General features: G+C 37.7%; 2 protein-coding genes and 1 long non-coding RNA gene across 4 annotated transcripts; 1 reads left to right on the top strand and 2 right to left on the bottom strand.

Moving 5' to 3' along the window:
* Positions 1-263: 263 nt before the first annotated feature.
* On the top strand, positions 264-6,663 carry LOC113715673 (uncharacterized). Of its 2 annotated transcripts, none has more exons than XM_027239955.2 (5): positions 264-1,051; positions 2,710-2,853; positions 3,428-3,795; positions 6,166-6,310; positions 6,416-6,663. In XM_027239955.2, the coding sequence occupies exons 1-3, from the start codon at positions 558-560 to the stop codon at positions 3,786-3,788; spliced, it is 999 nt and encodes a 332-aa protein (XP_027095756.2). In that variant the 5' UTR covers positions 264-557; the 3' UTR covers positions 3,789-3,795; positions 6,166-6,310; positions 6,416-6,663. The 2 variants fall into 2 exon arrangements, with proteins under 2 accessions (XP_027095756.2, XP_027095755.2); XM_027239954.2 differs by having other exon boundaries at positions 265-1,051; positions 6,188-6,310.
* LOC140016847 (uncharacterized) lies at positions 3,215-4,446 on the bottom strand. The gene is made up of 2 exons (XR_011823080.1): positions 3,973-4,446; positions 3,215-3,784 (listed from the first exon to the last, which is right to left on the bottom strand). It is a non-coding gene; the product is annotated as an uncharacterized lncRNA (long non-coding RNA).
* Positions 6,664-12,360: 5,697 nt separating the features above from the next.
* On the bottom strand, positions 12,361-14,034 carry LOC113716240 (uncharacterized). The gene has a single exon (XM_027240534.2). It carries the CDS (start codon positions 14,032-14,034, stop codon positions 12,361-12,363), a length of 1,674 nt encoding a protein of 557 aa, XP_027096335.1.
* Between the last annotated feature and the right edge of the window lie 712 nt (positions 14,035-14,746).

The raw sequence follows: 14,746 nt of genomic DNA, 5'->3' as shown, positions 1-14,746 counted from the left end.
GAAAAGAAATGGAGGGAAAGTGAAGCGTAAACGACGGTGAGAGTAGATGCGCGTGGATACATCTCGATCGTGACTTGTGATTGTACTACAAATATGAAATATCTCTCCATATCTCCTCACTCCCGCAACACTACTCTACTGCATTATTAATATTTATTTCAGAAATTAAAAGGTTGACGGCGATTTTTCTAACTTATCTTTTTATCTTCTCTCTCTTTATTTTTTCTTTTAAAAATTTTTTCGGACATCACCTTTTTCGTATTCACACCTTCTTCAGTCCTCTCAAGGCTCAACCTCTCTGCATTCGACGCGACGAACCCTCTTCAGAAAAAATCAACCAATCACAAACATCGAAAATCCAAAAAAAAAAAGAAAGAAAACAGAAAAAAAGGCAAAGCAACAAAACTCCGAATCTTATTCACTACGCGTTCTCTCCTCCTCAGTCCTTTCCCTCTCCCAAGCTGCGAAACCCTAGCTCCCATTTCTCCCTCCCTCTCTTCATCTCCTCCACCTGAACAATTTGCCCTCGATTGCCATAGCTATAGATATATATATATATGGAAGATGGCGGGGGGAAAGGGGATGTGGATCCAGCAGTAACTACTGAGTCCAGCTGCTGGAGGTCGGTACTGGGTGATGCCACCGACTCTATGGTCGATAACGTTTACTTCTTCGGCACCGCCACGACCAGTATTAATGATGACAGAGACACCTCCATACTCTCGGAGTTCGGCTGGAATCTTCCTCCTCCTCCTCCTCCTCACTCAGGTACCTCTGCTGGTCTTCTTCACAGTGGTTTCGATCGAATAATCACCGACTCGGATTTGGCGGGAAATGATACCCATACCACTTTGTTTGCTCGTGAAAATGAAAATACCAGTGCTGCTGATGATGCTGCTACTCCTGCCACTTCTGCTGCTTCTGCTTCGGTTGATGTGGAAGCTGCTGAACCGCAACCCATGACCATGTCATCCAGTTCGTCTGATGATCTGCCGGAGAAGTCCACTGCCTCCGGTGGCTCCTCGGCCGACAGGCAGCCGTCGGATACAGCGTGAGTGGTGTAGTGTAGCTGACCAGTAGTATTTGGATTAGTTTAGTAATTAATTCTGATTTTTGTGGGCAAAATATTGTATTTCAAAAAAAAAATTTGAAAAAAAAAAAAAAAAAACAAGGGGTACTTTTTTAGTTTTTCTAGGAAGATGTAGAGGAGCTAGCACGCTACTGAGTGGAAAAAAAGAAAAAAGAAAAAAATGCCATTCCGCGTCCGTACAAAAAGCATCGTCACCACGCAGTTTCACACCTGCACAAAAACCGGTTGACGATGCAATTTCACACATCAAAACAAACTGTGGCTGGGGCTTACTTGTGGATATTCCAACTGATATATTCTGCTTTTTTAGCACAGCCGTTATTGCGGCGGGAATGGCGTGTTTTAACCTTTTTTTTTTATTTTTTCCCTTTCTGGGTTCTTGAACGAGAACCATGGAGTGTGCAAAAGGTAGTTCAGGCTAAAACAAAGAATAAATAAAGCAACAAAAAAAAAAAAAAAAACGAATCTCCTGATACACATATCTCATCCAATGCTATCACTTATATCTCTATAGCTTTTTTCTATGTTAAATTCTATGTACTACTTGCATCTTTATAGCTTTTTTCTGTTTTAAATTGTTTGTCTAATCAGCACGTGAGTTGCTTGAAATATATAGTATAATGCTTGTACTAAGTGTCTTCTGCACTTGATCAGTCTATTATAGTGCAGATTTTGAGCCCAAAAAAGGGGACTTTTAGATTAATAAGACAGAGAATATTGATGCACTTGGGTCGAAGTTTTTTGACATGTTCATAAGGATCTTCATGGGCAGGATTAGAAGCTAGGGTCTAGTCTGTATTCCATATCGATGACTGTCCCAAGTAGGTATCTATTATATGATCCCAGGCACAAATAGAAATAGTCACATGACCACTTTTGACGTGTGCTCAATAACGGGGCTGCAAAAACCTTTTGTCATTCCTGCATTACATAGTCCTTAATACTATATCCCAACAATTTCAGAAAGGGTTTCATTTTGTCATGTACAAGCATGGCAGAAAGCCTTTAGTCCAAAATGTCATCTTGCCTTGACAATCACATAACCATGACACTGCAGTAGATGTTGGAAATTTATTATACATTTCTTTCAAACTATGTTCTTTAATATACATGCATGTCTGGTTAAACATGGATTGTTTCTTATGAACAAAGTGTCTATTTATTGGCTTACAATCATTCTCGGTCAAAATTGTTTATTTATCCCTTTCTGCTCACTGGAATCATGCAATTCATGTGAAAATTGGATCTCGATTTGATAATTGAAGCATTTGACAATTAGTATCAACACTTGAGTCTAGACATCATAACATAACTAATTATCAACACTTGAATCTAGACATCATAACATAACTAAGTATTTACTTGGAAGATAATCACGCTTCATGTTAGTTTCCTACTTTCCCATGCTTTTTACCACAACTATCAACTTAATGAGCAAAATGTGCAATATAAAAGTGAACAGTCACTGTACATATGTCTACCAAAGATAGGGATACAAAAATTTAGTGGGTTTGGTTCCTCGAATTTTGCTTGAAAATGCGTTTCTCTTAATAAAAAAAATCTCTTATATGTACACTAGAGGGTTCCACTGTTATTGACTGTTCCAGTACATTTTACAGAAGCAAGGCTAAGAAAAAGGGCCAAAAGAGAATCAGGCAGCCCCGTTTTGCATTCATGACTAAAAGTGAAGTTGATCACCTGGAAGATGGCTATAGATGGCGCAAATATGGACAAAAAGCTGTTAAAAATAGTCCATTTCCAAGGTGAGTGGTCCAGTTTTTGCAATTTTTGAAGTCATTTAAATCCATCCTGCCTCTATTTTGACTCAACTAATTTGATGGCATCTGAGAGTGAATATTGCTTGTTGAAGAATTACATTAGATATATATTTTGCAAATTGAAATTAGAGGAAATTTAATATGCCTGCCCAGTTTGATTAATGCATATTGAATAATGTGCCTTCATTTGGTGGCACTACAATGGAGTTTCAACATTTACCTATTCTTCATCCTCATGTGGCTTGAAAATAAGCAACAAAATGGTTTGGTGAATGGCAAGAAATCTCCAGGTGGCTTGCTATTTAGAGAAAAAATAGCAAAATATCTTAATCTTGGGCATGTTGGAAGCACATCAAGTTCAAGACTACAAATTTATTTGGTAAATTGTTAGGCCAGTGCATAGACCTCAAGCACAGCTTTGTGTACATTTGTTACATTTACTTGGCAAGTATACGTAGTTACAGTTGTAGAGCATTGAAGAATCACTGAGTAAACCGAATTAATGCGTGTGTAGCATACGAGTGTGGCACATAACAAGAATGTCCACTGTCATTTGCAGGAGCTACTACCGTTGTACTAACAGCAAATGCACCGTAAAGAAAAGAGTTGAACGCTCCTCTGAAGATCCCACGATCGTTATCACTACGTATGAAGGACAACACTGTCACCATACTGTTGGATTCCCAAGAGGTGGTCTCATCAGCCATGAAGTACCATTTGGCAGCCAATTGACACCTTCGAGCTCTCAATTTTATTATCCGGGAGTCCAATTTCCTCAAGGTTCCGTTGGAATCCAGGAATCATTCAACGTCTCGCGTGAAAGTGGACATTCTCATGCACCATCAGATCCAAGTGGACGTATATTCACGGATGAAGGGTTACTTGGGGATATGGTGCCTCCTGGAATGCGAAAGTCCTAAAATCAAGGTACACCATATGATCCTCTAAAAACAGATTTTTTTATTTCAAAAGATTGAAGGGCTCATTTCTCTTTCCAAATTGTTCCTTCAAAAACCATGCTCTAACTCTATATATTTTAAACAATTCTTTAGCTTAATCATAGATAGTGCAAGATAAGGAGGGATAATATCGCTTGAACCATACCTTATGGAAAATTGAGGATGATAGACTTAGTGATGGATCCCATCTAGTTGCAGTGTCTTGATCCACTAGAGGCACTTGACTTAAATGTGATCCCGCTAGTATTCCTAGTATCACAAAAGCTTTGCAGTTTCCTCCTTTTGATGGCCAAAGACAATCTATCTGGTCTTACTGTGGTAATTTTGCTAAAATGAGGGCTTTTCAGAAGTTTAGAGCTGGGCCAATTTATGGTGCACTTTAGAACTTCAAAAGTCAAGCATTTCTATTCAAACAAATGAATGTGGATTCTAATATCTCTATGCGTAGACAATTTTATGTGCAACTTTAGTCGTAGCTCATTCTTTTCTAGAATCTATGATCGGAAAGCTTGCCGCAAGCATATTCTTTAGGACTGCCAAATTCCACGGGCGTCGGGCTCCAAGTTTTAGTTGGTAGTATCGCATCTTTCAGCTTGTTTTAGTAGAAGGATCACATCTGTTCTCGATAGCGTGAAAGAATAGCATAGACGTTGTCAAAGTGGCGTAATTATAGTGGCCTTGCACCGTTGCACGTGAAAATAAGCGTACAGGTTAAAGATATATGTAGGGCCAACTTTGAGATTTGATGTTTATAAGCTTGATTCTTTGCATCCGTGAATTGAGATCGGCATATACTAGTTTTTAACTAATTTAGGTCTAATCAACGAGTAGGGTTGCCATCTATTGCTTGGAGCTTTATATGGAGTCGTGGTTTTGCCTTATCCTCTCGTTTGTTTAGTCATTTTGCCTTTGACCATCTATAAAAGGTTTTGTGCAGGTAGGAATTATGTCAAGGAAATCTTAGGTAAATCGTTTGCAGGTGTTTCATTTGGGGTAGAAAACGCTTAAAGTTGGGATCTAATAGATCTTCTTTTCTTTTTTTTTCTTTTTTTTTTGTTTCTTTCTGTGTTGGTATCTAGTAGATTGCTTGCTCTACTATGGAAGTCTCTTCATACCTTTTTTTTTTTAAAAAAAAAAAGAGGTAAATAAATGAAAACATGATAAGGAATCGTTAAGTTGGTAAAGTGTTTGGGTCAGGTCATATGTTTGAAGATCTAGGATTAAAAAACTTTCTTTAAAGTTCCGTCGTAAAGGTTTTAACTTAAGTAGCTTTGCCATAAATTGCTCTAAAACCTTGAATAGTTCCCAGCAACAACGTTAGGTGGGCTTTTTCTCTTCCCGAATATGTCTGGGTATATATTAGGTACGTGATGTCTACCACATCAGCAATTAGCATATGCTGTAGCCGCTGGGCAAGTTTGTGTACCATGTTCATAATTTTTGCTTTTGGTTTTCTTTACTGCATCAGAGGCTCTCTAGTGCTCTGAATGGCACAGTAGTCTAATTCTTTACCTTTAAAAAGATCAAAAAGCTGTAATAACAAGCCGTCTAATATACTTGGGCTAGTCAATTGTGTAGTAGTTTGGGGTAGCCGCAAACAATTGCATGCCACGCCCAGGTCGCCTGATACTTCCCTTTCTTAAACCTTTGACTGGCTCTACTTTGCAAGCTAGACCACTTGCCGGCCTATAAAACAACAAGCATTCACGCCATTGGATTTAACAACTCCACCCATATACCCTCTAACGTAAGTAAATCCTTAGCTTCGTGTCGAGGCACAGCCTTAAATGACTCCGAACTATCAGACGTGCTGGCTTGTTGGGCTTAAAAATTACGTTACCATTTTTAGGTCAATTTACAGGAAAAAAACACTACTGTACTTTTAATCGACCCGGAACTTTGAATCAGTTATCTGCATTTCACTCTATTTCCTTTGCTCTCTCTGTTTAAATTATTTAAACATCCTATATGAGAAAGAAAAAATAAAATGAGAATAGGGCTACAAAATTGAGCCACTTGGATGAGGTACACTGACAAAGGAATGGCAGTGCGCCTGCGCTTTTCAACTGGCCAAAGCCAAAGGTAAATCAATTCTTTCCGGATATACTGCATGCAAAACATGCAAATCTTATAGAATAAAGCACACGCCTGCCAGCATGAAGTAAAGCATATGCATTGTAGGTCCCCCTACGATCATGCCTTTGATTTCATTTTATTACTTGGGTCATGTATGACTGACTACTTTTTAAGCTTCAACCGCATGAAATGAAAAGATCTTACTTTATGCACTTCCGCTGTCTTGAATATTTACTCCATGCTATTTCGCTTCTTTTCTTAGACCATGTGATGGTACTGTACAGGGCAAGCCATGCATGATTCATGCAAGTAGATGATGATGGTACAAGGCAGATTACTCCATTTTAACTGTGATCAGGTGTTATTTAACGGAGTACAAATGCTTGCTGTTTTTTCATCTCAGATATGTAAGTTTTTCTCGTTCAAGAAAACCCTCTTCTCTTTTTTCTTTTCGAGTGGCCCGCCATATATAACTGATGAATCTAACTACCTCCTGCCATTCACTCTTTCAGGTATCGCATGGACGCCATTCTTGATGAGTTATAAGTAGAGTTGTACCTTTAACGTCAATATTAGCCCATTTGATTCAAGGCACGGTCTGTATTTACTATGTAGTAGTAGTGTAACTGTGTAAGCAAGCATATGCATAATTTTCTTCAGCTTTAGGTTGCAGGCGGCTCTTTTCAAGAGGCTCACCGTTGTGTGCATATTTCGGATACTCCTCTATTAATTAATTAATATGGCTCTATCTCTCGGCTAATGCATAACTACAGTCTGACAATGGCGCCTTCCTTTTTGTGTTTGTTCTACTGGACGGACGGACTAGTTGAGCTGTTCAGCTTCACAAATCCCCATCAAATTGGAGGGGCCGCAAACAACAGTAATATAATTCCATGTTGATGCCCCTAATAATATAATATACACCCCTTGCTCCAGTCCAGACAACTTCACGATTGCGTGGATTTCTATGTTGCTTCTCTGTCTCATTCTACCTTGCTTTTTTCGACAATCTTCTTCAACCTCTGTCGCCTTTGATCTCTGTTTTTTGACTTTTCTTCTTCGCAAGTGTCCTTTTTAAACTTTTCCTCTTCTGGGCGCGAATTCATTACTCATGAGTGGTATGACTACGAATCGACCTTTCTTTTACCGCAATTGTCCGCCGCGTGAACGCAGACGCCATATCACTGACTGTTTGAAGTTCGGCTCCAACTTCTCTCTTCCTTTTCGGTCCTTCCTGTGGGTTTTGTTTCTGTTATTTTCCCAATAAACTCTTCCCTAAATTTTTTAAGCGGAAGATCTCTCTGTTTGTTTCTCCTAGGATTCCTAATGAGAATTTTTGTTCCCCTGGGAGTTCCAATTGAGATTTTGTGTTATTTTTCCTTGTTTTGTTGTTTAAATCTGAACTTACTTCAGATTTGGGTCTATGTCAGCAAATCTCATCATCTTTGTTGGAACTTACAAGTGTTGATTAATATATCTGACGATTGTAGCATGCACATAATGAGCTGCAGCGATTTATTCTATGAGAAGATGATTTTAAAATTGATAGTATTTTTTAAATCTGTTCCTAATTTCTCAAGTCTTTTGTGTCTGTTAAATTGCAGATCTATAATTTTAGTCCATGTTTTATCTGCCATTAAGGCAAAGATGTATATCGATCGTGTTGGACGATTCCCAACAATCCGTTAATGAAATATATTTTGTTATTTAAAAAAAAAAAAAAAACTGTTTGAAGTTCGGACTCTAGCTAGCGGGGAATCAGGGATTTTGCTTTTTTAGCCCTTGTCAAGATAAAGAATTTGTTTTTAGTGGTTCAAACAGGATATCATTGTCCTCTATTAACCCCTTGAAAGATAATTCAGTAATTCACCCAAAAAAGAAAAGATCATAAAATGTAATTCAAGATCTTTGGAATCTATATTCACACTTGAAATACTTTGCTTGCTGCTATAATTTTTTTCTCCCTTCAAAATTTGCTTTAAAGTGTTCAGTTGTAGTACTCTCGAAAAAGTGTTCGCCGGTATTGGCAAGTGAATTGGGTGTAGATTTTGTCCAATTATTTTTATTTTATTACGAAGAGTGAATATGTTGTTAATTTTTCGGAATCGTTGTCTTTTTGAATGAAAGTTCAAACCAATAAATAAGCTTATGCTGTTTAAAAAAGTTTCGCATCTTTAACTTGAACAATTGCATATCACTAATTCCGATATTTCGAATAAAAATTCTTTTATTATTTATTTCAAAGTTCAAAATATATTTTTCAATGAATTAAGTGTATTAATGAATTCTTATAAGATTAGACAGCCAATAAAAAAAAAATCTATTGTTAAAATACAAGTGCCAAATAATAATGTATCTACTTTATTGCATCAAAAGGTAAAAGTTTATTAATCTACTTGTGGAAGTATAGCTTACACAAAACACAAATTAATATATGTAAAATGATTGATACCAACGGAGGATCCATCCTGTTATGAAAGTGATGGAAGTGTAGGATTCATTCATTTGTAATCTTGGAATTGAATGTGAATGAAAAATTAGTCACACACACGGACACACCCACCGTTGCGCAAAAGTGGAAATAGCAAAGCAAGTTGGCGCAATCATGTCATGTGCTGCCAAAACTGTGACCCAAAAGAGAAGGCCCACATAAAATGTTGTCCATGTTTACGCGGTTCTCTTTCCATGATTGAGACCGCTTGATTAGCCCAGTAGCTGATCCGTCAGACCAACGAAGTAGTCTATGGGCCCCCCAATCTCTTTCTAGTACAACGGCCTAACTAACTTCGCAGAAGGCTGTGCTACAGGGAGGGACAGATGCAGTAATGTTAAAATTGTCCAAAAAAAAAAAAAAAGGGAAATTACTGTGCACTAGTCTCCAGTCCATTTCGCTTTTCCACCTCTATCAGTTAGTGGGCCTAACTTTATAATGAATCCAGGCCTCAATTAGTCCAGTCCAGGCTTGACTCGCCACAACTCAAGAAGCCCATACCCTTGCCTGTGGACGCCCTTTTTTCCCAATCCGCTTGATTAATTGTTGTGTTTGGATTGTGATTTTCTGGCAAAAAATTTTTACGTTTATCTCACATATATCAAATAGTTACAGTACATTTTCCAACAAAAAAAATCCTCAAAACAGCAATCCAAACGGCGAAATGTATGTGAGATTCTTTAAAAGTTGACACCTCTGTTTTAAAACTCTGACCTGACCGGCCGGTCGAACCGGGAACCGGCCAGATAGCCGGTCCGAGTCATATTAAAAAACCGAAAATTTAAAACCCGGTCAAAAACCGGGTTTGACCGGGAAAAAATCGATTTTTCCTGTTCAACAGTAATTTTTTTTTTAAAAATTCAAAATTTTTAATATTATGTTTTGACCCCCTAAATTGTTAAAACTTGTTGATATACCTCAAATATTTGATACTTTATAAATATTGTCCTAAAATTTGATGTTATTTTTCAATTAAATTCATAATTTTAATTCTAAACTTGTTAATGTTTATTAAATAATATAAATTGCTACTTGATTGTTCTAATTTCTTTGTATTTTCTTGTTAAATATATTTGAAACATCAAATATATATGAATGTACCTTTATTAATATCAATATATTATTAGATATTATATATATATAATATTTTAATTTTTAAATAATTTTTATTTATGACGTCATCCGGTTTGACCCCTATCGACCCCCGGTCGAACCCATTGACCCCTGACTCCTGACCTTGGCCAAGTCACTATCCGGTCCGGTTCTGAAAACATAGGACTTGACACGGCTTTGAAAAGAAAATAAATTTCCATAATGATGTCCACCAATAAAAAAAAAGGGGGGGGGGTTGCTTTCACTCACGGAATTCCATTAAATAAAAAAAAAAAAGGGACTAAACATCTTAAAGGGGATTGAATGCGAAACAAATCCAAAGTATCACAAATGCCACGGGAGCATTGATTTTGAAATAGTGAAATAAACTAGTGTGAAAGGAGAATCTTGTCGAGAACTACATAGTGAAACATTATTGGGAAGGAAATACGCTACTGTTTTGAAATAAACTGCAATACAATTCGTTCAAGAAAATGCCAAAAGAAGGGAATGTAATTCTTTGAATAAAACTCGTTGGAAAAAACAATCTTGAAAGGGAAAAAGTAACTTAAAAGATAATACATCATCAATGTGATTAAGCAATCGTGAAAAGGAGGGTTGTGATGCCATCCATATTAGAGTAATGAGGAACCTATAACAATAACAATGTGCAAGAAACCTATATTTATGATCGGAAGTAGGAGTGGTAGACAATATGGTGTACTACTATTTAGTTAAGGGATTAATTTTTCTGACTATATTTTATTTTATAAGGGCATTCAATCCTAAATCAAACATATATAGCCACTGTACGTTAGCAATAATCTAACCACTGAGTTTTTTTTTTTTTTCCTCCTTCCCCATTTTAGGTCAAAAAGTCAGCCCAAGTTCCAAAAGTCTTAAAGAAGAAGTGAAGATTGAACAAAGTACAAAAGAATGGTCCAAATGGATCACTTTTGCCTATTGGCCGTACCTTTCTGTTCTTTCCCAAGTCCTCCTTATGCACTATGAAAAGTAACAGACTAATTCAAGCACCATCCGGAATGGATATGTAAGCCTAAAGTTAGCAGCGTGGGAGAAACATCACCAACATTCCCAATGCCCATTCATTGCCCATTGAACTTGACACTTAACCTTTACTAAGCACCAACCACTCACATTTTAATGTTTTAACGGGTAATAAATCTCATTATATAAGCCTAAATCTTCTTTTTTTTTCTGGTTTTAATAGCATAAACCACTACAAGCCTCTGGAAATATCCTAATTCAAAACCATCTTTAAATTTTTTTTTTTAAAAAAAAAAAAAAATATATATATATATATATATATATTTGCACGCGCCAAACTCCTTTGCTTGATCCCATTAATAAAATAATTGGTAGGGGGGGGGGGGGAGCAAAAAAAAAAAACTAGTGTGAAAGCATCAGGATGGAATAATCTTGTTATGATGGATTTGCGATGTTTTAAAAGGCTTGAAGGGAAAGCTACAATTTTCATGATTCTCGCAACTGTATAGTAGTATTTTGAACGTGCAAAAGTTGCTCTTCCATTTCCATGTCCCAGTGTCACTGACACTGAAGTGGATGCCGAGTTGAGTCCCAAAAAACACAAAAAAAAAAGCAGTTGCGGACAGATTAAAAGGGTGCAACTTCACCTTGTTCTGTCAAGCTAAAGCTGTGAACTTTTTTTCAGATTCACATAGCAGCAAGAAGAAGGATACCCAAATCTGATGTTAGGTGTCCATGGAATATCATGATGCTTAACCTGGAACCTTGATCAGATTTTCACCTTTCATCATGATTTGGGAAATAATGACGTTCATACATCTTGTAGAGGACACAACTACCAACCCCCTTAACCTCAAAGGCTACTTCTATTTAACTGGAAGGAACCAAATGCCAATAGAGAGCTATTCCATCATAAATCTGTTTTCTTACTTAAGCCCTTCAAAATTTGCTGTCAAGTTTTGTTCTCTAATCATCAGCTGAATTATATTGACAAAAGGAGGAAGCTAAAGCACTAGTAATCTGCGGCAGGGGGGAGGGGGGTTGTGTTGCGAGCAACAAGATCCAACTACATTTATTTACTTTTCCCAGGACTACTTTCTGCAGCAACTTAAACAAGTAACAGAAGAACTAGTCAGCCAGTTTTGCATTTCTCTAACTGAATTTTTGTAGTCATAACATGTTTGCTGAGACTGCCAAACCTCATTTATTCGGCGTGCAAATGAGAAGCAATATTGGAATTCCATAATAACGTTAGGTAAGTTCTAGCACTCAAACATCTGTCTTATTCCATTTCAGGTAGGCACCATGGATGTGAAATTGTGAATCTATATCAAGCAAGCAATGAACTTGATATGATTTCAAAACCAGATAGAGGCTAAAGTTTAAGATGAACAAGCCGTTCTGACTTTCTCCAAATAAGTTTGGACACCTGAAGGAATCAAGCCAGAACTTAACCTGCTTCTTCAGACGGATGAACTAAAATGACCACATGATATCAGTCAATTGAATCTTATAGCCCAAAAAAGGTCTATCCAAAAATTACTGATAGAAAATGTTGGTGAAAAGAAAATGCTCGAACCAGACAAAAGAATAGACTAATCTGGAATGGGGAAAAAAAAATAGCTGCGTACTTTTGGAACCTGCAAAAAATCGAATGAAATGCGAACACTGGTGGCTTCTTCTAGTTGATGAGGACAAAGGCCACTGCAACCTATAAGACTTCCTTGATATCAGGAAAAGAGCATAATAAAAAATTGTATCCACCAACCTGTCTGTACACTCCTAAACGTCCCCAGGGCAAAGCAAGTAAACCTCTGGTTTTAGAGATCAGTCCACCTGCAGGCGATGCTTTCATATACTACCAACCTACCAGGATATGAACTGGCCATCATTCTCATCCTCTAGCGGCGCAGGAAGATTAAGATCAAGTAATTCAGGGCCATCTGTCTTGAATGTTGGTGTTTGAGTACTACGTTCCACAACTGCACTACCACCACCAATAAAATGTGACCTCTTGTGGCCACCCAGAGCTTGGCCATTTTTAAAAATTCTGTGACAGAAGGGGCACTCAAGCCCTTTGGTTTTCTTGGATTTAACTTTTTTCTCAGCATTGTGATATAAATTTTTAGCACTTGCATTCCTATTGCTGGAAGATTCTCTGAGCTTTGTACTTGGTATATCATTTGGAGTATCGTCACCATCTAAGCTGTTCTCACCAGTTTCATATCTTGACTCGAGGTAGGCATTACTTCTTTTGTGGCAGGGTCGATGTCCCCCAAGGGCCTGATATGATTTGAAAGTCTTCTTACAGTTTAAGCACTCATATTTGCTCCGCTTGTACGCATTTTTGGATTGGTCGGCATCTGAAGAACCATGTCTCGCCTTCCTATGGGATTCATTCACAAGTTCAAGATTATCTGAACTATCCTTGCTTTTGTTTCTTGCTTCGTACTTCCCCATCTTTGAAATTACTCCAGAATCATGTTCGTTTTCCCTGCTCATTTCCTTCCTTAGTTCTGCTTTATAACTCTTTATTTTGCTAAAGCCCCTCTTAATTTCAGCAAGAGTCTCCTCGCACCGAGCTCCTACACTCGCTTTAGGCTTACTGCTTTTGAAGAAACCACACTTCCTGTGAAATCCATCGACAGAAGCATCTGATTCAAGCTTCACAACTTCCTCTAAAAAGTAACCAGAATCAGAGTTCTCCTGCTCAAAAACAAGCTCAGCATCCAAACCGCTAGATTTTTTTAAGCTCCTGGGCTTTGTTTGAGGAGTGTCATCCTCTGGACTGTGCACAAACTTCAAACCTTCCATTCTACCAATTCTCATATCAATTGAAGACGATTTAGTTTCCAAAACAACTGAATTGTTGTCAGAAGACTCTACAACTGAATTCACCCCACCCCAATTACCAGAATCCCTAGACAACATCATCAAACACATAGCTACTTCCTCTTGTTCTTGCTCATCAATCTCAGAAACAGAAGATGAACCATTAGCCAAGGAAAAAGAAGACGACTTAATAATTATTCTTTTGTACCTCTTATTCTTCGATCTACTCCTCAGCTGTCTCTCCTCAGCTTCAGTATCTGAATGACTATCCATCACTAGCTTCTGATTCTCACTTGTCCATGAATGATCATCTTTCAAACCCCCCCTGTCTTTATCAGAGTGACAAGCCATGTGTCCACATAATGCTTTCAAAGATTGAAACCCTTTACCACATTGCTTGCAGACCTTCTCTTGAGGCAAAGGGAAGTTAGCATCAACAGCCTTGAATGTTTTCTTTGGATTCTCCCTAAGTCCATAACCAGAACCAGCATGCCCCCCTCCTCCAAGTTCAACAACCTTTGGCTCTCTATCGAAACTCTTTTCACCGCCATTCAAAGACAGCAACTTTTTCATGTTGGGCTCATCCTTTATCTCTGATTCAGCTGAAATTGCCATGATATGAGACCTCATGTGCCCTCCTAGTGATTTCCCGCAAGGGTACTTCTTATTACACCATTTGCACACGAACCTCGATTCCTGATCTTCCATGGAGTATGTGAATAAGTGAATTCGACTAATTCGACAATTCCAAAAACCAAAACCAAAAATACCCAACAATCAGAGCAAGGTCAATGAAGAATCAGAAAGCTCAAACCGCAGAGCCAAAATGCTGCATTTCTTGATCTCGTCCCATCAAAGAACCAGTCCAAAAGATAAACGGCCAAAAATCCCAGATCAAAGGAAGAACCAAAAGTTGAGAAAAGCTCAAATCTGGCAGGTGGGGTTGAGCACAGATCAAAAAGACTTTAACTTGGTACAATCGCACAAGTCATACGAATAGGATTAAAACTGGTCAGAGAAGTGACAGTTTATGGGGAAGTGAAAGATCAGGGAGCCAATAAGAAAAGGAAGACTCTTTAAATTCCTTATTCATGTAATCTTTCTCGCATGTGCAGAAATTTAAGAACCCTTTTTACTTAAATGTTGCAAAATATTTTCAAGAACTCAAGGTAAAAAAGAAATAAAAATCAAATCTTTGAAAAGATGGGCATGAAAACATGAACAAACATAGCACAACCCATATCAAGATAAACAATTGCAACAGAAAACCAAAGACTCTCTCTAATTTCTCTCTCCTCTTCTCCCTTCTTTCTCTCTCCCTATCTAATCTAAAGTATATATGCTAGTTGTATTGTTGTTTTTGTGCGTTTTTGTGTGTTGTAGTGGGAGGAGAATTCCATGCATGGAAGCAAATATGTGT

Source organism: Coffea arabica, chromosome 11c (genome assembly GCF_036785885.1).
Source record: "Coffea arabica cultivar ET-39 chromosome 11c, Coffea Arabica ET-39 HiFi, whole genome shotgun sequence".
NCBI classification, from domain to species: domain Eukaryota; kingdom Viridiplantae; phylum Streptophyta; class Magnoliopsida; order Gentianales; family Rubiaceae; genus Coffea; species Coffea arabica.
This window is presented reverse-complemented; position numbering and strand designations above follow the sequence as displayed.

Excerpts from the sequence above, each read along its gene's own strand:
- LOC113715673 (XM_027239955.2), top strand. The coding sequence starts at position 558 with ATGGAAGATGGCGGGGGGAAAGGGGATGTGGATCCAGCAGTAACTACT. Across the intron at positions 1,052-2,709 it reads AGGCAGCCGTCGGATACAGC|AAGCAAGGCTAAGAAAAAGG; the intron begins GTGAGTGGTGTA and ends TACATTTTACAG. Across the intron at positions 2,854-3,427 it reads AAAAATAGTCCATTTCCAAG|GAGCTACTACCGTTGTACTA; the intron begins GTGAGTGGTCCA and ends TGTCATTTGCAG.
- LOC113716240 (XM_027240534.2), bottom strand. The coding sequence starts at position 14,034 with ATGGAAGATCAGGAATCGAGGTTCGTGTGCAAATGGTGTAATAAGAAG.